The following is a 24698-nucleotide window of genomic DNA, read 5'->3' on the forward strand; positions in this document are numbered from 1 at the left end:
GGACCACTTGAGCCCAAGAGTTGCAGTGAGCTATGATGACACCACTGCACTCCCGCCCAGGCAACAGAGCAAGACCCTACCTTTAAAAAAAGAGATGGAACAATAATAGCAAGAAGAAATGAAATAATATTGAAACTATCAACTAGATTTCTACACTTTGCTATATGATCAATTAAGAGTAATGGTGAAATAAAAACATTTCAGACAAAGGAAAAAGGATATGACACTGCTGTACCCTTGTCAACAGATGTCCTCTCAGAGGAAACTGAACCAAGAAAGAGTAGGATACAGGATGTACCGATGAGGAAAAAAACCTGGCAAATTTAGTATTAAATCTAAACAAGTATTTACTATATAAAATAAAGGCAGATGATAAATTTAGGGGAATAAAAATATCAAGATAGAAGCGGATGAAGATAAAGTATAAGAAAGATTTAAAGATTATAAACTGCTGCTTTGTTTAGGATGGATCTATTCACTCCCTTCAGAGTTATCTATTATTCACCAGGCTTTAACTCACCTGCGTGTGACAATCAGCCCAGCCTACCTACCAAGTTAGAAATGTCAGGGTCAATTCCTCTCTCCCTCACTCTATCCAGAGGTTAGCTCTGGAATCCCTCGTAGCAGTTCAATTTCTCTCAATCAACTCATCCTTATTAACAATTAGTAGAGTCTCCCAGTTAGTCTTCCTGTCACCTATCTTTTTCATCAAGTCAGTTCATACTGCTGCATTATTGTTCTAAATCACAAGAAAGGTAAACCCTTTAGCATGGCATATTATAAACCTTTACAATCTAGCCCTCACCTACCTTATTTAACAGCCTCGTTTTTCTAAGCTGGAGACTAGCAAGTTAGTGTAGTTGTCAGGCTGGCCTCATTCTTGACCAAATGGGCCACCCCCTTGAACTCCTCCGGCCTCCAAATCTGTCTTTTCCTCTCCTGAGTACGCCCTTTCCCCTCTCTGCACCTCACCATTCTACCAAATCCAACTCAAACATCACTAACTTTCTGAAGCCAGCTTAATTTGTCCCTATTATAATTGATTGTTTATATGTTGGTTTGAGTCACTAAACTGTTAATTTGATGACAGAAATTCTTACTTATCTTAATAACTGCTCTAGCATTAAATCTAGAACTTGGCATAGATTATGTACTGTTTTAAGTATACTGAATGAATGGAAAGTATAAATATCAATAAAGACATTTATCACGAACTTACAAACTTAAGAACATATTTAAAACATATATGTACACATACATATATATTTATAAGAAACAACACTAGAGTTGGTAAACAGGTTAAAAAAAAAAATACAAATTTTCCTTAAAGAGTATCTGTCTCTACTAAGAAAGGTACAACCACAATAGGCTGTTATAGTGCCACAAATTTCAGTTAAATGATTTAACTTATATCAAATAAAAAAATAAGTAAAAATTACATTTCATGAGAACCTCCTAAAACCATTCTAGAACAAGGATACATAAGAAAGACAGTTAAGCTTACAGATGTTCTGTTCATCCTGTAAGAAAATTTAAAATATTTAAGGCTTATGTAAATAGTTAACTTATTCCCATAAAATTGTTTACCAAAAGAGGAAGCTCATCTAAAAATTAGATGAGACTTCCTGACATGCTAAAAGTTTATCAGAGATTGAAAATATATTTTAATAAATAATGGATTTAAGAAAAAAATTTTTTAATGTATTTTTGGATTTTTTCTAAAATCAAGTATAAAAATATGCTTAAAACTTAGTATTATAGCTTAAAATGGTAAGTTTTGTTATATATAGTTTACCACAAGAAAAGATATATTCATGAAAACTTTAATATCACCATTTTCTAGGCCTCTTTCTTAAGCAGACCCTCTTATCTTCACTTTGGAAATAAACTAAGTTTACTTTTACAAATGGATGACTGACTTTTATTGCAAGTCAGAAAGCACACAGAGAGAATGCATATTACATTTATAGCCCCCTCTAGCTCTTCTAATTTATTCTAACTTATTCTTTATATTTTTTATTAATCCTAAAATATTAGTATACATGATGTAAAACAATGTTCTTAAATTTGTTTTAATGAAAAATTTTCAAAATTAAACCAAATAAGCCTACTATACAATGTTCAGGTCTTAGTAACAAATTTTATTTTGTTGTTAGTGATGAGTTTGAGTGTTACTTAGGAAATCTTATAAAGAAATCTTGTATCACATTAACTTTTTCATTAGTTTTTAGAAACACATATTTGATTTAAAAACCTTCCTAGAAATAGGGTAAATTCACTTTCTCTGCATAAACATATACCTGAATCTTCAGCCAATCTGCTAATTCTTTCCAAAACAGCAATACAATCCCTTTCATCATCGCAGACTTCCCTCAATGTATCCAGCAAACTCCGGGCCACCATTTGTCTATAGAGAAAAATAAAATTATATATTTTTCAATGAAATCAATAGTTAATATCTAGAATTTTAAAAGACAGAATCCATATAGTTTTTAAAAAACTTTTCCCTTATTACATTAATAAAACATATATTAAGCCTGTAGGCCAGGTGCAGCGGTTCACGCCTGTAATCCTAGCACTCTCAGAGGCCTAGGTGGGTGGATCGTTTGAGCTCAGGAGTTCGAGACCAGCTTGAGCAAGAGCGAGACTCCGTCTCTACTAAAAATAGAAAGAAATTATATGGACAACTAAAAATATATGGAGAAAAATTAGCCGGGCATGGTGGCACATGCCTGTAATCCCACCTACTCCGGAGGCTGAGGGAGGAGGATTGCTTGAGCCCAGGAGTTTGAGGTTGCTGTGAGCTAGGCTGACGACACAGCACTCTAGCCCGGGCAACAGAGTAAGACTTCTGTCTCAAAAAAAAAAAAAAAAAAAAAAGCCTGTAATTTCTTAAGTGGCAAATGCCAGTATTGATTTTAATGAGATTAGATACTTACCAACATGTTTTTTCTTATCTTTATTTAACTGATTTGGCAAATTTCTAACATCCATGAAAATTCAGTTAGCCTTCAATTATTAACATCATAATGGAAAAACATATTCCTCATTATACATATATATTTTATAGATATACATATATTTACATATTTTATTGGCATGAGTTTTATATACCTAGACTCAAAAAATTTGAACAAAGATTGCTTGATTTCCCAGAAAAGTCTGATACAGGTGGTCTGGGGACAACAGTTGGAGGGACACTGCACTACGAAGAGTGCTAGCTCTGGGTCACCACTGTGCCCCCGTGCCCTTGAGCATCAGCTGGCACACAGTAAGAATACAATACCATCTGTCCAAGGAACATACTCCCAACTAGCAATTTACACGAATACCAAAATCATGCCTAATGGCAAAAAAGCAATGGTATTATTTTGCCAAAAAGCTAAGAAAGAATCCTGTATGTTTACTAGGATTAAGGAGAGAACAACTAAAAAAACAGATCCTGCTTTGATTATTAATAAAACTTGACGACTCAGATTATGCATGTTAATACCTAGTTTAAATTGGTTAATTTTATTTTCCCTACTGAAAATTAATAAAACCACCCTTCCACCTCCACTTTAACGAAAAAAATATACACATACCTGTTAAAAACGTTCTCACTTGCAGCATACTTGTCCAATCTCCCCAGTGGCGTCAACATTTCATCTTGTGAGACAAAGTCCAGGGCTGAAGGTATAATAATCACATCAGACTCTGAGCTGTAGTCATCCACACCAACTATCAGAGACATCAGAAATACTCCTTATAACACTTTGAAACTAAAATATATCCCTTGCCTGTCTGCAGCAGCATAAGTATGTTTCTGAAATAGTATAAAAGAATCATAAGAGAATCTTAGAATCAATCCAAAAGCCATGAATAAGGGAAGGATGCTTCCTCTCCTTTTTCTACAGGAATGTTATAATTGCCTCTAAAAGAAAAAGGGTCAAAGGTCATAGAAACTCAGTATGGGGGAAACAGTGATCAGAGTCTTGAAAACTTTACATGTTCAATCAGGACACTAAGAACTTGTGAATAAACACACAAAAAGTCCAACACTGATACAGTTAATTCTGCAATGTACAAGATAAAGCTAATGGCCAAGGCAGGAGGATTGCTAGAGATCAGCAGTTCGAGACCAGCCTGAGCAAGACTCCCGTCTCCACTAAAAATAGAAACAAATTAGCTGGACAACTAAAAATATATAGAAAAAATAAGCCGGGCATGGTGGCACATGTCTGTAGTCCCATCTACTCAGGAGGCTGAGGCAGGAGGACTGCTTGAGCCAAGGAGTATGAGGTTGCTGTGAGCTAGACTGATGCCACAGCACTCTAGCACGGGCAACAAAGCAAGACTCTGTCTAAAAAAAATAAATAAATAAAGCTAATGAAACTGGTATCTGACTTAATTTAACAGAGGAAAGCTAAAAACCATTAATGGTGTTTATATTCACTAAACAAATATTTATTAAATACATTTGTGCCAAGTACTAGGCTAGATGCTGGGGAAATAGCAATAAAAATACTAATGTTTCTGCCTTCAAAAAGCTAATATTCTACTGAGGAAACAATCTATTTTAAAATGATCATTGTAATGAAGGTATGTACAAACTGCTAGGCCAGAAATCCACTCAAGCTGCAGGAGGAAGAAGAGAAGACCAAGAAACAGAGGCTAAAGACTAACCAGAAGGTAATGATTCAAAGGAACTAACCAAAGAGAGTTTGAAGGTGTAATTAAACAGCATTTACCGGCAAAGAAGTCAAGAAAGAACTGAAAGGTGCCCACTAAACTTGGTACTTTTGTGCTATGTTGTGTGTTAATTAGCTCAACTTAACAAGGACAATTTTCCATGCTACGAAAGCAGAGAAGCCAAACAACAGCGACTGAAGAGGTAAAGGAAAGTAAAGTGAAGACAATGAGTGCAAAATATGCTTTCCAGAACTGTGACTGTGAGATAACAGATTGGATTAGATCACTAACCAGGGCATACAAAATAAGATTACTTTTATATTTAGTTTTGTTCCTAATGTTCAAGAGAACAATTTGAAAACTATTTGAAGTAACTGTTTCAGACATTGGACAAAAGGCAGTACAGGAAGGAAGATGCACTCTGAGAGAAGAAACAAATGAAATAAGCCGTGCAGTCCCCCAGCTGACCTGGAAAGAGTTTCCAGACCACAGCACTACAAGGATCCCCTGCCAAAATCCCAGCAGACTCCTTGAGATGAGGAAACAGGACAAGAGTTGAGGATTCAGGGAGGCCAAGGCAACTAGAATTTGCTGGGTGGAGTACCAGAGAGGATGGAGTATCACAGAGAAAGAGCTTCAGAAAGCTGCAGATGAGTCTTCAGGCGAGTACTGGGACAGTATATATGTGTGAGGAAATTACCTGAGTCTGGGAAAGGAACTACCTTAAAAGATCAGGTGAACCAATCCCTGATTATCACAAAGGAGCAGGAATAGTTCATGTCTCCACCAACCAAAATTTTTTTTAAAGCTCTATAATACATGGGACAACAGGCAGAGTCCTCAAAGGTATTGCCTTAGATAGAAGTGGCAAATAACTAGTCCTAGACTAACAGCTACTCTGGTTTTGCCTATCAAACCTTAACACAAGCCTCAAAAGGAACAGATTCTTTCCAAGTAACTTTATCTGTGTCCCAGAACAAAACTCAAGAGTATACAAATGAAAATAAAAACACCTGGTCCTCAAAAGTGGTAAAAACCCACAATGTCTACCATCCAATAAAAAATCACTGGGCATGAAAAATTCAGGAAAATATAAACCATGGGGAAAAAATTCAACAGAAACAGACCCAGAATGGAGAAAGATGACAGAATTAGCAGATAAGGACACTGAAACAGTTATTATAACTATATTCCATCCATATGTTCAAGAAGGTAGCAGAAAGCCTGAGTATGTTAAGAGACATGAAAGATATTTTAAAAGACTCAAACTGATCTAGAGATTAAAAGAAAGAGAAAAAGAGAGAGAAAGAGATGAAAAATACACCAGGTGGGATCAAGAGCAGACTAAATACTACAGAGGAAAAGATTAGTTATTTTGAGGACAGAGCAGGAGAAAAGTATCCTAAATGAAACAGAAAAAAATATAGAGAAGGGAGAGAACAAAGTATCGATTAACTGCAGGAAAACTCCAAGCATCCTAACACAAATCCAACTGGAGTGCCCCAAGAAGGAAGTAGGGGACATAAAAAATATTTGAAATAATGAACAAAAATTTTCCAAATTTGATTTAAAAAAAAAATATCAATCCATACATAGATTCAAGAGGTTCAATGAATTCCGTGAGCATGAAACATGAAGAAAAATACACCAAGGCACAATATAATCAAATTGTTTGAAAGCAGTGATGAAATCTTTTAAGCAGCCAGAGAAAAACTCATGTTTTATACAGTGGGAAAGATTCCTACAGCTGTGATTGTCAAGCATCATTATATTTAATACGAGATTGAAGTACTTACCTAAAATGCAGATTCCTGTATCTCACACTCAGATACTGATTATGTTAGTCTGGAGTAAGGCCCAAGAACATCTATTTTTAATAAATAACCCTACTAATTCAAATGCAGACTGTTAAACAACCATATTTGAGAAACATTTTTCTAGAAGGTAACAAAACCATATTTTGCATCAATCTATCAGCCATGGTTGACAATCACTTCTATTCAAACACTGGTGACAAAGGTTCACTTCTTTATTTTTTTTATTTTTTTTTTTTTTGAGACAGAGTCTCACTCTGTTGCCCAGGCTAGAGTGAGTGCCGTGGCGTCAGCCTAGCTCACAGCAACCTCAAACTCCTGGGCTCAAGCAATCCTCCTGCCTCAGCTTCCTGAGTAGCTGGGATTACAGGCATGAGCCACCATGCCCGGCTAATTTTTCTATATATATTTTTAGCTGTCCATATAATTTCTTTCTATTTGTAGTAGAGACGGGGTCTAGCTCTTGCTCAGGCTGGTCTGGAACTCCTGAGCTCAAACAATCCGCCCACCTCTGCCCCCCAGAATGCTAGGATTACAGGCGTGAGCCACTGCGCCCCGCCAAAGGTTCACTTCTATTTCCCAATACTACTGCCTCCTGCAAATATCTGAGGAATCATTCTGGTCTGAATCATCCTCTCCCAGGGCAAGCTACTTAAAAAATTTCCTCACCAATTCTTAATTGGACCAATAAGACTATGAATTTCATGTTTATGGAGGGCACAAAGATTTGATTACCATGGCCACAGACTGTACACTTAAGTCTTACCCAGCCATCCTGCATACACCTACCATATGTTAAAGGAGAAACTTAGAAATAATCAATTAAAAAAAATCTATCACTGCTACTGAAAAAAATCCTACAGCATATATATACATATATATATCCCGCTAAGTGACAGCACAGTCAATAATACCCTCAGATAAAATAACATAGAAGGAATAAGGGAAGCTATGCTGCTATAAGATTCCTATAATTTATTCATAGTACATTAACTTTAAGTAGATTGTGATACATTAAAGACACAAATTACAATCCTAGGAGTAATCTCTAAAACATGGTATAGCCAGAAAGGTACAGCCTTCTACAGTACAGCCAGAAAGATAACAGAGGAACTAAAATGGAATACTGAAAATTATTCAGTTAACCCAAATATAGTCAGGAAAGGAGCAGCAGAGAAAAAGCAATGAGACAAACCAAAAACAAACAGCAAAATAGGAGATCTAACCAGATCAATAATCACATTAAATATAAATGGACTAAACATTTCAGTTAAAAGGCAAAGATATGAGACTAAAGAGAAAGCAACACTGAAATACAGTTTGTCTACCAGAGACATACTTTTAATGTTAAAATTTCAACCAGTAGGTTGAAATGGATTTTTAAAAGACAGAACATCAAATAGTAGGCATAAGAAAGCTGAAGTGCCTGTATTATTTTCAGACAAAATAGACTTAAAATAAAGGAGTATCACCAGAGATGAAGAGAGACACTTCACAATTATAAAAGGGTCAGTACCACAGGACTCCGAGCTCTTTCTTTTGCAGTGCTTTCTGGATAACTAAAGTTTATGGATTCTTGGACACCATAAGAGCAGCAATAGCGCTATACTGTTTCACAGCTTTTAAAATCAAACCTCCTCCACTGATTAAGTAAAAAAACAAAAACAATACATCATCTTTTAATGTTATTTGAAGTTTTAAAATGCCTAAAAGCATACAATACAGTGTTCAAACCAGTTTTTTAAAAAGCATCTAGAAACAATGTTCACTGAAATGCTTTTTCAAATTATATCTGTCCTCCCAAAATTCCAATACTCCCTCTTTCCCTACAAATTTACTGGCTTAGGTAGCTGTTACTGCTGGCTGCAGGGGAGCCAGGATGAAAAGTTAAAAGGAGGCTGAGTGTGGTGGCTCAGCCTATAAATCCCAGCACTTTGGAAGGATAAAGGAGGAAGATCACTTGAGGCCAGGAGTCTGAGACCAGCCTGAGCAACATGGTAAGACTCTTGTCTCTACAAAAAAAAATTTTTTTAATTAGCTGGGCATAGTGGCATGTACCTGTAGTCCCAGCTACTCAGGTGGCTGAAACAGGAGGATTACTTGAACCCAGGAATTCAAGGTTCCAGTGAGCTACAATTGGGACATTGCACTCCAGTCTGGCAAAAGAGTGAGACCTTGTCTCCACAAAGTTAAGAGGAAGATCTCCTGTAAGCTCAACAACATAAGAGACTGATTTCCAAAAAATATTTAAGAAGGAATTCTTCATTTTCTAAAACCTAACATTTAATTACAAAGTAAAAGCTTCCATGAAGAAGCTGTATGGCACATCTTTTAATTGAAAATTGGAGCTTTTAGTGAATCTTAACATAATACAATAGAATCCTAATAAAATGAAATAGAAGTTGTAATAGGAACAGAAACCTAGGACATAACCTAAGTTCCTATACTTAAGGCTTAGTCCATCCCTACCTCCAAGACCATTTGAAAACTGCTGCTAAACATCAATTAGACTCAATATAACCATCTAGTTCCAAATTATGAGAGGAAACAAATGGGTTACAATTAAAGAGAAGCTGAGGAAAGACGACGACAAGGGAAAGAAACAACAAAACAATTATATTTATCACCGTTACATACTGAACTGAATATTTCCCTCTGTATAAAGACATGAGATCATACAGTAGAAGAGAAAAAATCATCCTCATAGTTCCAGAAGTATCCTCTATGCTACTCACAGCTCCCTGCACCTAACACAGGAATCCAGGGTAGCAAAAGACAACAATTCCAATTTTTAGCTTTTTTAAATTTAGGAAAAACAGTGTTTAAAATGTAAAAGTTTAAAAGTTGGGCCCACTGTGGAATTTTAAAGATGACTAATTTAATCACTAAATAGTCATAGCAAAAGTGGTGTGAAAAGGGCAGAGGCTTTTTAAGGTAAGACAGGTCTGGGTTCAAACCCTGTCTTCTGTCACTTATGAACTATCAATGTAAACTTAAGCATGTACCTAATTAATTTGAATCTACTTCTTCGTCTATAAAATAACTGTTGTCAAGACTTTTAAGACACACATACAAAGACAATGCCTATAAAGTAACATTAACATAGTGTCAGGCAAATAAGCAGATGTGCCCTTCCACTCTGCATTTTGGTTTGTTTCTAGATACAGAAAATCTTACTGTGGTTTCTGTGTGCTTTTAATTGTTTTCATTCAACCAGTAAGTAGGACAGCACATTTATTATAATACATGGTGCTGGGCACTGAACAAGAGGTATAGATACAAAATGACAAAAAAGTATGTGTTTAAGTGTGTACATATATGGGTATATAAGTGTGTGCACACATATTAATATATTCTACTAACAAAAGATACATGGTATAAGAATGTATACATACAAAATATGCTGTTAACTATTGTATGTTGTTAACTATTAATATTATACTTCTAAGTCTGCCCTGATGAGTAAGAAAAGGTTTCAAAGTCAAACCAATTCTGGGAAAATATACTGGAATTTACCAATCAGGACATAGGGTATGAGGAGGGCATTCTAAGCAGAAAAAATCCAGATAGGAAGTCAAAGAAAACCTTTTCATGTTTAGAAAATTACTAGTAATTTGGTATAGGTGGGGCATAGGGTTTATACAGGAGAGGCAGAAGGAGTAGAGGAATATAACCAACCAAAGTCAATTTAGCGTTCTAATTTTTCAAGAGTAACAGTAATACATTTTGGAAAATCATCTTACCTCGCTAGAGAAATCACATCACTACCCTGCAATTAGGAATGGCATGTGAGATTTTTCTAAGCAACAACTTGACTAAATTCAAGTTATCTCCTTTGAAGAATAAACAATCACAGGCAACATATACACTTATTCAACTATGCTACAAGAAAATTTGATTAAAATTATTAATTAAAATAACTGTTAAAAAATTAAGATAGAAGCAAAGACCATGATGTCTTTTCCAAGCCAGATGACCTCTTTGTCTTAACATAGCATTCTAAGAGAACTCCAGGCCTCATTTCCTAACACTCCTCTTCTAATGATCCTACCACTCTTAGTTGTCAAAGAACAGGAGAAAAGAGTACATAGAAGCCCTAACTCTCTCAAGAGTACAATATAATCATCCCCCAGTATCTGTAGGGGACTGGTTCCAGGAACCTCCAACAGACACCAAAATCTGAGGATGCTCAAGCCCTGGTATGAAACGACTTGGTATTTGTATATAACCTCTGAACATCCTCCCCTACACTTTAAACTTCCCTAGATTATTTGTAATACCTAATATAAAGTAAATGCTATATAAATAGTTGTTATACTGTATTGTTTTTATTTGTATTATTCTTTATTGTTGTATTGTGTGTGCTTTTTAATATTTTTGGTCAGTGGTTGGTTGAACGCCTGGATGTGGAACCTGTGGATACAGAAGGCTGGCTATTCTAATTCAACAAAGAGAATTCTAGCTCCATCCGCATCAATACCATAAGTATACCTCTCTCTTATTCCTTAATAAATATGCTCAAATATACCATAAATTCAAGCTAATTTCATATTCACACAACAACTATTTTTAAATCTTAAAATTCTCAGAAGATAGTCCAAATCTCAATTCTATTAGATGTCCCCAGAATCAACTTCAAAAAATCAACTTCCATGGCAGGGCGAGGTGGCTCATGCCTGTAATCCTAGCACTCGGGGAGGCCGAGGCACGAGGATCATTTGAGGTCAGGAGTTCGAGATCAGCCTGAACAAGAGCAAAACCTCATCTCTACAAAAAATAGAAAATTTAGCAGGGCATGCCAGGTGTGGTGGCATAATCCCAGCTACTTAGAAGGCTGGGCCAGGAGGATCACTTGAGCCCAGGAGTTTGAGGTTGCAGTGAGCTATGATGATACCACTGCACTCTAGCTGGGACATCAACCAAATAAATAAATAAATAAATAAATCACTTTCCATTCCTACCTTACTATCACACATGCATTTAATGTAGTCTAGACTGCCAAGTCAGGGGGTAAAAAAATAACAGCAACCACAAGAACAAAAGCAAGGGAGAGAGTAGTTTGAATAGTACATATGACGACCATTCCACTCAGGGACCACACATAAATGCTTCAGGGCATGAGAAGAAAATGCAGAAGTGCGGTTCTCACAGCTGCTCTCAGTCCCCACAAACTTCTCAAAATGTAAGCACCTTGCTGCCATGTCTGAAGATGTATTTTCCCAACAACATGGCCCTTAAACACCAACCACCTCATCTAGGACTCAACTACAAGAAACAATGTTATAAATAGTGAAGAGAAAAAAAACCTACCATAAGACTTGTAAATATCACCTAAAATGACTCTTTTCATCAAATTTCTTAAAGGTGTAGATCTCTTGGCAGCCTTCATCTCCTCCTCAAGACACATACTGTCTTTTCTCTTTCACTCTTGTACTCTATTCTCAAAGATCAGCAATTTGCCAAAAGTAGGCGGCTCTTCTCGGACCTACTCGTCTTACTTCTCTACAGCACTTCACAGTGCCCACACCCACCACCCCAACACTCTCTTCTTAAAATTCTCTTTTCTTGGGTTCTCTGGAAATACACAATCCTGAATATTTTTCTCCCTTTCTGGACTATTCTTGCTTACCTCTTTCTGACCCTTTTATGTAGGTGGCTTCCCTATACTTTTGCCCTCATACACACATTTTATACACACACCCCCCCCCCCGCCTTCCCTTGGTAAACTCAGTCATTTTCAGATATCATGTAGAATGCAGATGACCCATGAAGTTCTCTTTCCCTGATCCCAGCTCCCTGTTTGCACATACTTTGTAGAATCACCACCTCCATGTCATACTCCATGTCATATTTGTTCTGAAAACTAAACTGTCCAAATTAATCTTACAAAATCACCTCTTCCTGATGACTTTCCAATTACCATCATTCTTCCCACTCACCAAATGAGTTACCAAATATGAGGACTTCAGTTTTTTTTTAAAGCTACCTTTCTTGCCCCCATATCTAATCAGTTCCTAAGAACTATAAATTCTACTTTCATGAAGTATTTTGTATCTATTCTCTCCTTTTAGTTCCCAACACCCTAATTCAGAGGATCTGATACACTTTACCTAGAGCAAACTGGGGTATTCAAACCCCATGAGATACATAAAGATTTATAACTTCATGGTTATAACTTTATCAGACTGGATAACTTTAAGGGATTTTCTTGACCTCAGCTTCTAGGAATCTCTATCCAAAAAAACATACGTGGGGGTTTTAGATCCGAGGCTTTTCCCTTCACAGTCTCCCATCTAACAAAGGCACATTGCTGAACTACCTAAAGCTAGGAGGATGCACTGCCCCAAGGTAGGAAAACCTTCCATGCTAAACCAAAGAGCCCTTTGAAATACTGATGAAAATGTTATGAGATCAACTCTCTAAAGACGGTAATAAATACTTTTTATAAACCAGGTGGTTTTTGATCCCTTGCTTTCAAAAAAATTGAGAGACTGAAAGCTCATTAAAAATAATTTTTGGCACATAAGTTGGAAGCAGTTCAAGAAAATGAGTGGCACTGCCAACAAAACGCTTTCCATTCCCATTGACTTATAAATTTGTCAACAAAATTTCTCAGTGCTTATAGCTCTTAAAATGAAAGGTAGGAAAGATGCTAAGCATGATCTCATTCTAAGCAATAAATTTTATTCATTCATGAACACATAAGTTAATTATGAATACGTAAGTTAATTATTTTTTAAATGTCCCATCCATTTCATTGAGATGCCTTTCCAATAAAATTCTATTAAGTGTTTATCATAATTTATAATATATTCTGGTTGATCAACTGAGTATTAATAACTGAATAGTACATATGACGTTTTCTTCAGAAACTGAAGAAGAAAATTTTAACAGTTTTATAGCAACAGGAAATTCAAATTTTAAATTTCACTTTATATATTTTTGGTGCAAAGAAATGTGACAGGCTCACTGCTTCACTTGACTAGCCTTTGGGGAAAAAAATTTTAAAAAAAGAAATGTGACAAGGCAATCAAAATTCTCAAGCATAAAAATATATTAGGGTAAATTTCTGTGTGGGAAATGGAAAGAGGTAAAGGGAAAAAATGCAAAATTCCCAATTTAAGGAGATTATTCACAAATTGTTAAAAAGGAACGGTAGTGAGTATCAAAAGGCTATGATATTTAGATTCCATTTTAGAACTGATATAACCCTTATTTTTTTTAAATATTTATATTTATAATACATTAGGAATTACATCCTTTCTAAATATGATAAAATCTTATGGAGAAAATGTAGGATGTGAATTTTAAAATGTATGAGTGATAAGAGTTTTCAAAATTATTTTAGTAGGTATACAGTAATAAAGTTTGAAGACCACTGTCCTAGACTATTTTAACTGCCTCCATCCATCTCCCAGTCTCCCCTCATTCTAATCTAGTATACACAATAGCACCATTTTAATCTTCCTAAAGCACTACTGTTCATATATTCCCTGCCTTTTCTCCCACCCCATACCACTCCACTTCCTGAAAAACCCCCCAGGCAGTCTGAATTAAGGTACAACTTTCTCATGCTGATAAGAAAGTTCAAGGGACTCCCTGATCTGGCTCCAACCTAGTTTCCTATCCTGCACACAGTCCACGGTGGAGTCAATTTTCTGCAACACACCCTACTACTTTCCTGTGGTTTCATCTGTCCCATTTCTGTCCTCTCTAGCCTCATCTCAGTTTAAATTTACCTACTACAAATACCATCCAGGGAGCATTTCCCATTCTTACTAATTAAGAGTTCTTTCTCCTTTGAATTCTCTGCAGTCTTGGTGGCTCCTGCTTTTATTTCACCAGGAATTGCAGTGCTTGGTATTTTTTTTTCTTTTTTTCATATTCTTCTACCTACCCTCATCCCTCCCCAACACATATAAATTCCCTAAAGATAGTCTTCTAATCTTTTTATTACTTAAGAGAGTCTAATGCTTCTCAAGAAGGAGCCACATTCATTACTATTTGTTAATGAAAAGGTAGTCCACCGGGATACTTGAAGAATCAAGGGTTTCTATAACGTACTTTATCCTCTAAGATATTCACAAGTACATTAGCATATTAATGCCTTTGACAAATACTTCACCAAAGAGAAGTGATTAATTTGTACAACCTAACTTTCACCAAACTTGATCAAAACACCCTTATATTCCTTACATAACCTCTAATAATCCTATATAAACAGAAAAAACCTGGCAGTCTTCCCCTTCAATTTTTCCCTTGATACTGCTTCAGCCACAATAAATCTGCCAAATTTTCTTTTGTTTCCCCAGTCTTTATATTTTAGAAAATTAAAGATAATGAGACAAACCATAGAAGATTTAAATCATTTTTATGAGAGTTACCTTAAGATTTAGGGCTTTAAAATGATATTTTAACAATAAATCAACAAACGAACAGGAAGAAAGAACAAGCTCTTCTGGAAAGGAGAATGTCAGCTAGCAAATCTAATAACTGATTCAGGCAAGAATCATCAATGCATTCTGACACTAATGGGTAAATATTTGTTTGGGAATGGGATATTTCTCTATTGTCAAATTATTTCCCTTACTGATTACAAAAGGAAAAACAGAATCTTTATAGTGGAGCAATCTGACAGACATCACCCAACACTAGCAACAACAGAGAGACTGCCTCCCGATGTGAAGCTCTGAGGAAACTACACTATCACTTCTGCAGCAGTCCTTTGGGGCTAGGGAAAGCAGAACCTGAATCAAATCACGAGGGAATGGAGAAAACCCAATATACTCTTCAAAAATGTCAATATCATGAAAGGTAAAGGCTGAGAAACTGTTCCACACTAAAGAGACATGACAAGTAAACACAATGCATGAGCCCGGATCAGCAAAAGACAGTTGCTGTAAAGGATATTACTGATGAGATTTCATAATACATAATACAATTATATCAGTGTTAAATTTTCTAAATTTTATACTATGATTATGCAACAGAATGCCCTTGTTTTTAGGAGATATGGGTTAAAAGTCACAATCGCTACAAGTTATTCTCAAAGGTACAACAAAAAAGATTAATAATGTATTCATCACATTTTGTGTGTCTGTGTGTGTGTGTAACTGCATAGAGAAATACAGAGGAAACTGGCAAAATGTTAACAATGGTTGAATGCAGGTGAAGAGTTTTGGGAATTCACTATAATACCTGTGACAACTTTTGTGTAGGTCTGAAAGTTTTCAAAATAATAAGTTTAATTAAAAAATAATTTCATTATTTGACTCCAAATTAGGTTATGGCCTTATTTAGCTTGGCCAGAAACATCAAGATTCATCTCAGTGAATATGTACCAAAGACCCAGCTCCATGCACGTCAGCCCAGTTCCTGCCCAGACTAGTGGACAGACCTGGCGTTACCAGCTTCTCCTAGCATCAGTCAGAATCATGTGCTGTGCCCTCCCACCCAGTGCTGGCCCTGCCCTGGCCCAGGAGACAGGGTGTTTCTTGGCTCTTCCCCACTCCTGACACATGATCATGGAACCCTTCACCAGGGAGGGAGCTTCTGCAGTCTCGCTGGGGTGGGTGGGTGCTGGGCACTCTGCTAGGGGTAAAGAATAAAAATGTTACAGACCTTGAATTTTACAGTATACAGAGGGGTCAGCCAACTATGGCAAGCAGGCCAAACTATCCCACTTTCTGTTTTTGTAAATAAAGTTTTATTGAAAGACAACTATGTTCATTCATTTATGTACTGTCTATAGCTCCTTTCCCCTTACAATGGAAGATCTCAGTAGCTACAACAGAGATCATGTGGTACATAAAAGCTAAAGTAATTAATGTCTGGCCCTTTACAGAAACTTTACAATCTCTGGTATAGTGATGGAACAGAAACCCAATAAAAGTCATTACTTGGAGGAAGAAAATTAATGGAAATAGATAAAATAATAAAATTGAAGGACCACACAACTTAGTCCTTATAAATATAGCCCCAAGCAACAGGTATGTCAAGCTTCGATTTATACTTTTCAACAGTATAATGTTTATCAGAACTCCTTCCCTCAAATATTAATATAAATACTAGGTTTACTAAATACTTAGACATCTTTATTAAGTGCAAAATTGTCCTTTAGCATGTTCAATCTTACAACTGAATTTCAGCAAGAATAATTTGCTAAAGTTTCATGTAAATGGAGAGGGTAGTGGTATGTTTATCTACTTTCATATTAGTTACCAACATCATGCTTTCTAAACAGTATTTGATAGCTAGAGAACTTCGTAGCGTATTAACACACTTGTAGGGTGTGGATCTCCCAAACATTATAGATGTGTTGTTTGTTCCCTTCAATGAGTAAACACTTTCTTTACAGTCTGTTTAACCCAAATTACTTTGGTTTGTAATCCTTTTTTTCCACAGGTAGTCCAAACATAAAATCTGAACTAACTCAGGCCCAAATTGCCACCGATCTCCAATAAATGAAATCTTGAATGAATGTGTTATTTCTACCAAAAACAAATGTGACAGATTTAAATATAAAAATGTTCTAATATCAAATCTGGGTTTGAATATAAATTCAAGAACCACTTCAGGTAAATACTTTGGCTGCCTCCTCCCTCCCCACAAAAGTTCACATGTTAGAAAGGGAAAAATGAAAGTTGAAGCTGAGTGGTGAGCACATCATGGTTCATCTGCTTTTGTGTATGTCTGAGGTTTCCCATAAAAAATTAATGGTACGTACTAAAAAAAATGTAATTCATCATATTGAAAAACTAAAGGAAAAAAACATGTAATCCTCTCAGTAGATGCAAAAAAAAGCATCTGACAAAATCTAACACCCATTCCTAGTTTCGGAAAAGCTTTCAGCAAACTTAGGGAACTTAGCCTGCTAAAGAGCACTTGTGAAAAAATGATAAATTAAACATCAAAATTCAAAACTTCTCTTCTAAATACACTGTTAAGACAATGAAAACACAAGACACAGACTGGAAAATAATCCTTGCAAATCACACATCTGAGAAAGGTCTTGTGTCTGGAATACAGAAAGAGCCCAGGAGTTCGAGGCCACAGTGCCCTATGGTTGTGCCTGTGAACAGTCATTGCATTCTAGCCTGGGCAACACAGTGAGACTTCGTCTCTTTAAAAAGCATATATTCACATAAGTTAATAGGAAAATAATCCAATAAAAAATTGGGCAAAAGATGTGAATAGACACTTCACCAAAGAAGACATATAGATGGTAACTGAGCACATGAAAAGATGAACATTATTAGTCATTAATGAAATGTAAATTCAGATCACAAAGAAATACCACTACACACTTAATAGAATGGCTAAAATTAAGACTGCCCATATTGGCAAGGATGTGGAGGACCTGGAATTCTCATATACTTTTGGTAGGAAGGTAAAATGGCATAGCCACTTTGGAAAACAGTTTGGCAATTTCTTAAATAGCCATTCCACTCCAAGGTAAATACCCAAGAGAAAGAACGTATATATCCAGACAAAGATTTGTACATGAATGTTCATAGCTGCTTTATCTGTAATAGCCAAAAACTGGAGACAATCCAAAAATCCATCAACATTTTTAAAGATAGAAAACAGGGGAGAAAAAAGTAGCTTGCTCAAGATCATAAAGAGAATAAAATGGCAGGGCCAGAATATGAACCCAGGTCTAAAGGTTTACAAAGAAAAAGAAAGCTCAGTGCTCTTTCCCCTACACAAAACTATACTGGGCTATCTTCCAGAATTACTGCACAATAAAAGCTCAAATACCAACCAAATTATTATCAGTTAGGCCAGAAAACAAATTTGCTCCTAAGCCTAGGGAGATAAGGAGCTAAGAAGACTTGACTTAAAAGTTAGGAGAGATAGGGAATGGATGGAACCTTAGGTGATCCACCAGTTCAAAGATCTGTGCTAAAAGCAGGGCGGGTTTCAGACCCTCTTACAGAAGTTATAGGGAATACAGGCCTTTTAACTTCCTCAGCTAAAATCCCATAGGTGTGCCACCCAGCCTTCTGCCCAAAACAATAAATTAGGTTTACTCTCAGATCCAAGTTAAAAGCAAAACAAAACCCTAATTCAAGTATAGAGACATCTCATACTATCAGGTAATTCTTTGCCATCAAGAGAGAAAAATCCTTTACTCCAAAATATAAGAGATATAATGCAAAGGCAGGAGCAAGGTAACAATAGTTTAATAAACAAATATAAATTCCTTTTTTTTTTTTTTTTGAGATAGCATCTCACTGTTGCCTGGGCTAGAGTGCAGTGGCATCATCATAGCTCACTACAACCTTAAACTCCTGAGCTCAAGTGATCCTCCCACCTCAGCCTCTCAAAGTGTTGGGATTACAGGTATGAGCCACCACACACAGCCAAATTCTTTGTTTTGATGAGAGGAGGGACTAAGGCAAAATGACGAGAAATAATAAACCAGGGGTCAAACAAATGTGGCAGACTTCTGAACTTTACCTACCTTTTACAGCCAAGAACAAACAAAAACTATGCATTTAAATGTTTTGGGTTTTTTTTTCTTTGTCATGTAGTTACAAGTCTGTGCATAGTTACAAAGGGTTTTTCCTCTTTTCCTTTCTTTTTTTATTTCTACATAGAGAATTGTTAGCCAAGGTATCATTACCTGATTCTACACCATGTGGGTACCACGAAAACCATTTTTAGAGCACTCTTTTTGAGGCTATCAATTATATTATCTCTATATGAACATTTCTCTTGTCCAGTCTTGTTGGCAACAATCAAAGCAGGGTACCAAGTCTCATGATTCACTCTCCCAAATCCCTAATTAACAACAGTCCTAAATATCATCATGTTCAAGGCACCTTCCTAAGGTTTTTGAATGATTCCTTGGCTGCTACTGGACACAGCCGGAATTTTCTACTTCTCACCTCCCCCAGTGGCAAGGATTCTATTAGAACTGGTTTTCAGGAGCAGTTGGAGGGCCTAAGGACTCTGGATGCATCACTTCTTTTTTTTTTTTTTTTTTTTGAGATAGAGTCTCACTCTGTTGCCCGGGCTAGAGTGAGTGCCGTGGCGTCAGCCTAGCTCACAGCAACCTCAAACTCCTGGGCTCAAGCGATCCTCCTGTCTCAGCCTCCCGAGTAGCTGGGACTACAGGCATGCACCACCATGCGCGGCTAATTTTTTCTATATATATATTTTTAGCTGTCCATATAATTCTTTCTATTTTTAGTAGAGATGGGGTCTCGCTCTTGCTCAGGCTGGTCTTGAACTCCTGAGCTCAAACGATCCGCCCACCTCGGCCTCCCAGAGAGCTAGGATTACAGGCGTGAGCCACCGCGCCCGGCCTGGATGCATCACTTCTTCACTCTACTTCAACAATGCCCTCAAACCCAAAAAAACGGTGTAATGTAAAAGGATTCTAGAATTTCAAAAAATATGAAAAAATCTGTGGTATAGCATATTCCATACTATAGCTTTTCAAAAGCTCTTCAACATCATGCTTAATTACAGCTGAAATAAAAACTAACAAAGACTAAATAAGCTGTATTTTACCCAAGCTTCACCCTCTCTCTCTCTCCAGGTTAAATTAAACCACACACATCCTAGATTAATTTTCAAAGGCATTTTAACTATGAGTTCGAACAAAATGTCTATAAAAGTTTGGGCTGATCAATGTTTTAAATCAGACAATTTAAGAAAAGACAATGTTTAAAACACAGTATTTAGAATCAGAGGACCTGGTTTAAATTCCTGTCTGAACTTAGGAGTTTTGTTCCTTGAGAAACTAATTTAGCCCTTTTGGGTACCAGTTGACTTATTTATTAATATTAGAATGCCACAGCCTACATATCCCAGGACTGCTGTGACGAATAATCTGTGTATGAAAACTACCATAAACTATTAAGTGTTATGTAACCATTCTTTTAAAATAACATTCTTCAACATATTACTTTGTTAAAAGTTTAAATTTTAATCAAACTCCATCAATGAAATTATTTTTGCAAACATTAGGTCATCAAATCTTACTGTATCTTAAGTTCTATCTCACCTGTTTTAGAAATCTACAACAAATGTAAATCAAAATCGCATGTTTGGAAAACTAACAATAGAAATTTGAAGTAACTTTCTCTAAAGTCCACAATTTTGCACTGCCTTCCATTATTCAAGGAACAGAATTAGTTATAAAAATTAAAAGGATTTACCTAACTCTGAAATCTTCTGAGACAACCTATATTCAAATGGAGTCACTGGTTTGCTTTCACTTTGAAATTCAAAGTATATGTCATGATACAGTAGTGAAAGTATCACTTTTAAACTTTAAAAAAATTATAGTTCTTATTGCATTATTCTGCTAAACTTAATTTTAATAGTACCTAATAAGGATTTTATTTACTTACCTTTATGACCTTTTGCTATATACATACAATACACCCATTTTCCCCTGTTAGAATTTTTTTTCTCCAAAGTTATCAGCCAAGTTGGTTTCTGAACAATCCTTTCCACCACTCTAAGGCCTCTATATGGAGACCCTGGGGCTTAAAACAAATCAAATCAAAAGAACTGAGACTCTTATGAAGGTCTGGCAATGCCCCCCTTTCAAGATCCAGACCCTACGCAGGTCCTGTCCTCGTCTCCACAGCTGCAGATCACCCATACAACAGAGCGTACCTTCCCCTGTCATACTCCAGGTTCTGCATTTAGGAAAGGTAATCAAGATTCCAGAGCTTGACCTGAAAATAATTTCTTCCCATCCCAAGGGCCAACTTAGATCTAGTTTGGCTAAAGTGACAAGACTCATTTACAACTACTCTGGAGGTTGGCCTCCATATGAGTGCTGCTAGAGACAGAGAAACTCACGCTCATAAGGTAAGAGCCAGTGAAGGCAGCCCAACCTCCACTATCTCTATAAATTCTGGTCCTCTACCTTCTCCCTCCTCTCCAGGATTTGACAAGCTTTTTCATTCTCTTACCAACCATCTTGCTCTCTACGTGGGCACCATGGCCAGATTTCCTCCTCATTCTTTCTCCCTTCACAAAAGATGGCAAGTGGTCCTTCAACTGGCCATATGTTCAACGAACCCGGGTTCCTGAATATCATGGGTATGTTATTATCTATAACAACTGTAGCAACTGAAAAAAATAAGGAATTACTCTAACAAAGTCTTCAACCAGATTATAAATATGCAAATAAACTATTTGTGCCTTCAAATGTCTAACATTTCATCTTAAATTAAAATGCACAGGGAACAGAACCTTTAAAAAGGTAATTGTAAACTAAGCATATCAATTCTATACTGTTCAACATCAGTATTTCTCTCTCTGCTCTTTTAAGCTTCCCTTGCGCTCTACTCATAACAGCAAACATAATAATCGCTATTTACCAGGCATTGTTCTAAATGCTCTAAGTGCTTTGCGTGCATTGATTCATCTACAGCCCTCAACAACTCTACAAAGTACGTAATACTTACTATGCCTATTTATTAATACAAGTGGCAAAACTGAGGCATAGAGAAGTTAAGTGAGTTGCCCAAGTCTGCCTAAAGTGACACTACAAGACTGGAACACAGAGGTCAGGCTCTAGTCTGCTTTTTTTTTAAACTCCTCTATCATTCTTAATAGTCTGTGTTGTTAACTGTGGTACTACACTGCCTCTTATACTAAATAACATTTATATTAAAATGCCTTGTAAACCACCAGAGGGCATGGATTGTGACCATCTTTTCCACAGCTACATCCCAGTACTGAGCAGAGTCTTAAAGCTCATTGTTGAATTTTCACTGGTGTGCCTCCCCCTCCAGACTGCACTTCCTGAGGGTCAGGGGAGAAACTGACACTGCATCTCATTCTTCAGGAGTTCGTGACACCTAACTGAAAACAGATGAATACTCAGTTCTTGCTCTGGACAGTCATAAATATTTGCTGAATAAATATTCTATTCACAATGTCTTGAACAGAAATGTAAGAATAAGAAGCCTCTGTCTCGAGATAACATAAACAGGGCTACCTCTCCAACTGATCTCAAGTCAGTAGTTGACTTAAGTGATATTTTAAACTTACTGTTAGGCAAATAAGTGGCCTATGATAAAGGCATTGCATGAACCATAAAAGCTGTCCTTCCCTGTATTAGTACTGCTCCCTTTCCCTTTAAAAGAGATGCTTACAACCCTTCCCCCAAAAAACACTTAGCAATAAGTTTGTATATGATTCATTTGCTTTAAAAATAATTACTTTTTAGAGAATCCTTCTAAATAGTAAATCCCTCATACTTTACTCAAAACCACCAGGCATCTAAAAATTAAGTTTAATTTGGATACGGGAACCACATTAGACAATGCTAAGGATTAACTACACAGTATTCAAAAGAGCAACTTCCAACTGCAGTCATCTCTGAATGACTTACACAGGTATTAGACACAGTCAATCTCGGCTTCTGGCAGGCACTCCCCCGCACAGACCGCAATTGTACCACGTTTATCCTCCCAACTCACAATTCCTTGGTCCTCTTGTGTATCCCGTGATCCACACTTAATACATTTTGCACACTCTTCATTCCTAAAATGCATTTCAAAACCTGGGAATTTTTTGATTGGTTACTATTTTGGAACATTAGCAGGAACAGAAATTATTTCAAGTTAACTGCAATTTGGGACTTCTTTCAATACAAATTTGCTTAACTCTTTGTCTTTCCTGTCATCGACCCAAATTATTTTCTGATACTTAGAAAAGCATATGTAAAATGAAAAATTCCTTTCTAAATATCAATTCCTTCCCGTCACCATCTGGAAACAACGTCAAAAAGTTTGTCTTTTTAAAATAAAAGAAATCAACTCTTTAAAAAAAACTTCAATATTTTAATAATTAAGGAAGGCTGGGTGTTTTTTGAATATTTGCATTAAAGAAATATGTTCTCTAAACCTAGTAATTCCTGCCAAGGCCACACCTTCTAACCTTCCCGTAATCCACGAATCACATCGGGGCAATCTAAACTGCTAAGAAGCAAAGTAAAATTACAGGTATGTAATCTCCATACAATCAAAACCGGGGTCAGCGAAGCAAGGCGGCTGGCCAGGGACGACTCCCCACCGGCGGCCGCAGCAGCACTTGAGAGCAACTCTGAGGAAACACACCTCCCTTCCTTAGAGCCTCTTCCTTCCTCAGGAGTGATGGGGGGCGGGGGGACTGCGGAAGACGCTCAAAGGGAAAAAACACACTCTAAATTCACATTTCAAATGTCTGCCCCACCGGTTTCTCCTTCCAGAACAGACGTCCCAGAAACTCCCGAGCCCGCAGGCGATTTGGGGGCGCTGGGAGGGGAAAGCGTGGTGCAGAACCCGAACTTGGGCGTTACGCGGGGCGTCTCTCTCCCCGCGCCGAACCGGGTACCCGGCACGCCGTTTTCTCACGGAAGCGCGATTCCCCCCAAAATCACCACCCAGGCCCACGGGCCGCCCTCACCCACCCGTCCCCTCCGCCGGCTGGGCCCAGGCCGCCGCCCGCTCCCCACCCTTCCCGGCCGCTCCCCCCGGGCCACCTGGCCACGGCGAGGCCGGGCCACTCACATCCGTCCGCGTCCTCCTGCAGGTCCTCCTGGAGCAGCGACAGGTCTGTGCCGAGGGGAGAGAAAAAGGCCCGGTCAGTGCCCCGGGGCCCGGCGCGACGCCCCCGCCGCCCGCCCTCTCGGCCCGGCGGCGCCTCCCCGCGTCGGGATCCCGCACCGGCCTCAGCCAGGCCGCCCCTCGGGGTGGCGGCAGAGGGCGGGTGGGCGCGGGGAGCCGCCGTCGCCGCCCGCAGAACAGGGGGCCACATACCCGCCATCTTGTGGTCGCCCCCTCCTCCGCGGCCTCCCGGGGATCCGGGGCTACATGGAGCGGCGCGAGCCGGGGAGCCGGTGGACGCGCGCGGGAGGGGCGGCGACGAGGAGGGCCGGGCCGGCGGGGGCGCGCGCGCGGGGCGGGCCGAGGGCCCGGGCCTGCCGCGGGCGGCGCGGCTCCCGGACGCCGGGGCCCCCGGCCGCGCCCCGCCCCGCCCCGCTTGCCTCTCCGCGCGGCTCCGGGGCGGCCGGCGCTCCCGCCTCCCGCCTCCCCTGCTCGCGGCCCGGCCCGGCCCGGCCCGGCGGCGTACGCTCACACCCTCGGCCGGAGGCGCCCTCACGCCGACCGCTGCGGGCGGGGGCGCGCAAGCTGCCGCCGGCCGGGACCCCGCGGCGTGTGCCGGAACCCGGCCGGGCGGGGCCTCCCGCGGCCC

The 24698-nt window shown here is 38.3% G+C and overlaps 1 protein-coding gene across 3 annotated transcripts in view; it reads right to left on the reverse strand.

Annotated features, from left to right (window-relative positions):
• Positions 1–24326, reverse strand: part of PPP4R1 (protein phosphatase 4 regulatory subunit 1) — a 65010-nt gene extending 40684 nt beyond the window's left edge. Inside the window, exons 1-4 of one of the 3 annotated variants that reach the window (XM_069468270.1) lie at positions 24263–24326; positions 24014–24058; positions 3585–3669; positions 2301–2407 (exon numbers count right to left, since the gene is read on the reverse strand). In XM_069468270.1, coding sequence (XP_069324371.1) covers positions 2301–2407; positions 3585–3669; positions 24014–24058; positions 24263–24269 — 244 coding nt within the window. In that variant the 5' untranslated portion in view covers positions 24270–24326. Of the gene's footprint in view, positions 1–2300; positions 2408–3584; positions 3721–24013; positions 24059–24262 lie in introns of those variants that run through there. The other 2 variants (XM_069468269.1, XM_069468271.1) reach the window with 2 other exon arrangements.
• Between the last annotated feature and the right edge of the window lie 372 nt (positions 24327–24698).

Source organism: Eulemur rufifrons, chromosome 5, assembly GCF_041146395.1.
Source record: "Eulemur rufifrons isolate Redbay chromosome 5, OSU_ERuf_1, whole genome shotgun sequence".
NCBI classification, from domain to species: Eukaryota; Metazoa; Chordata; class Mammalia; order Primates; family Lemuridae; genus Eulemur; species Eulemur rufifrons.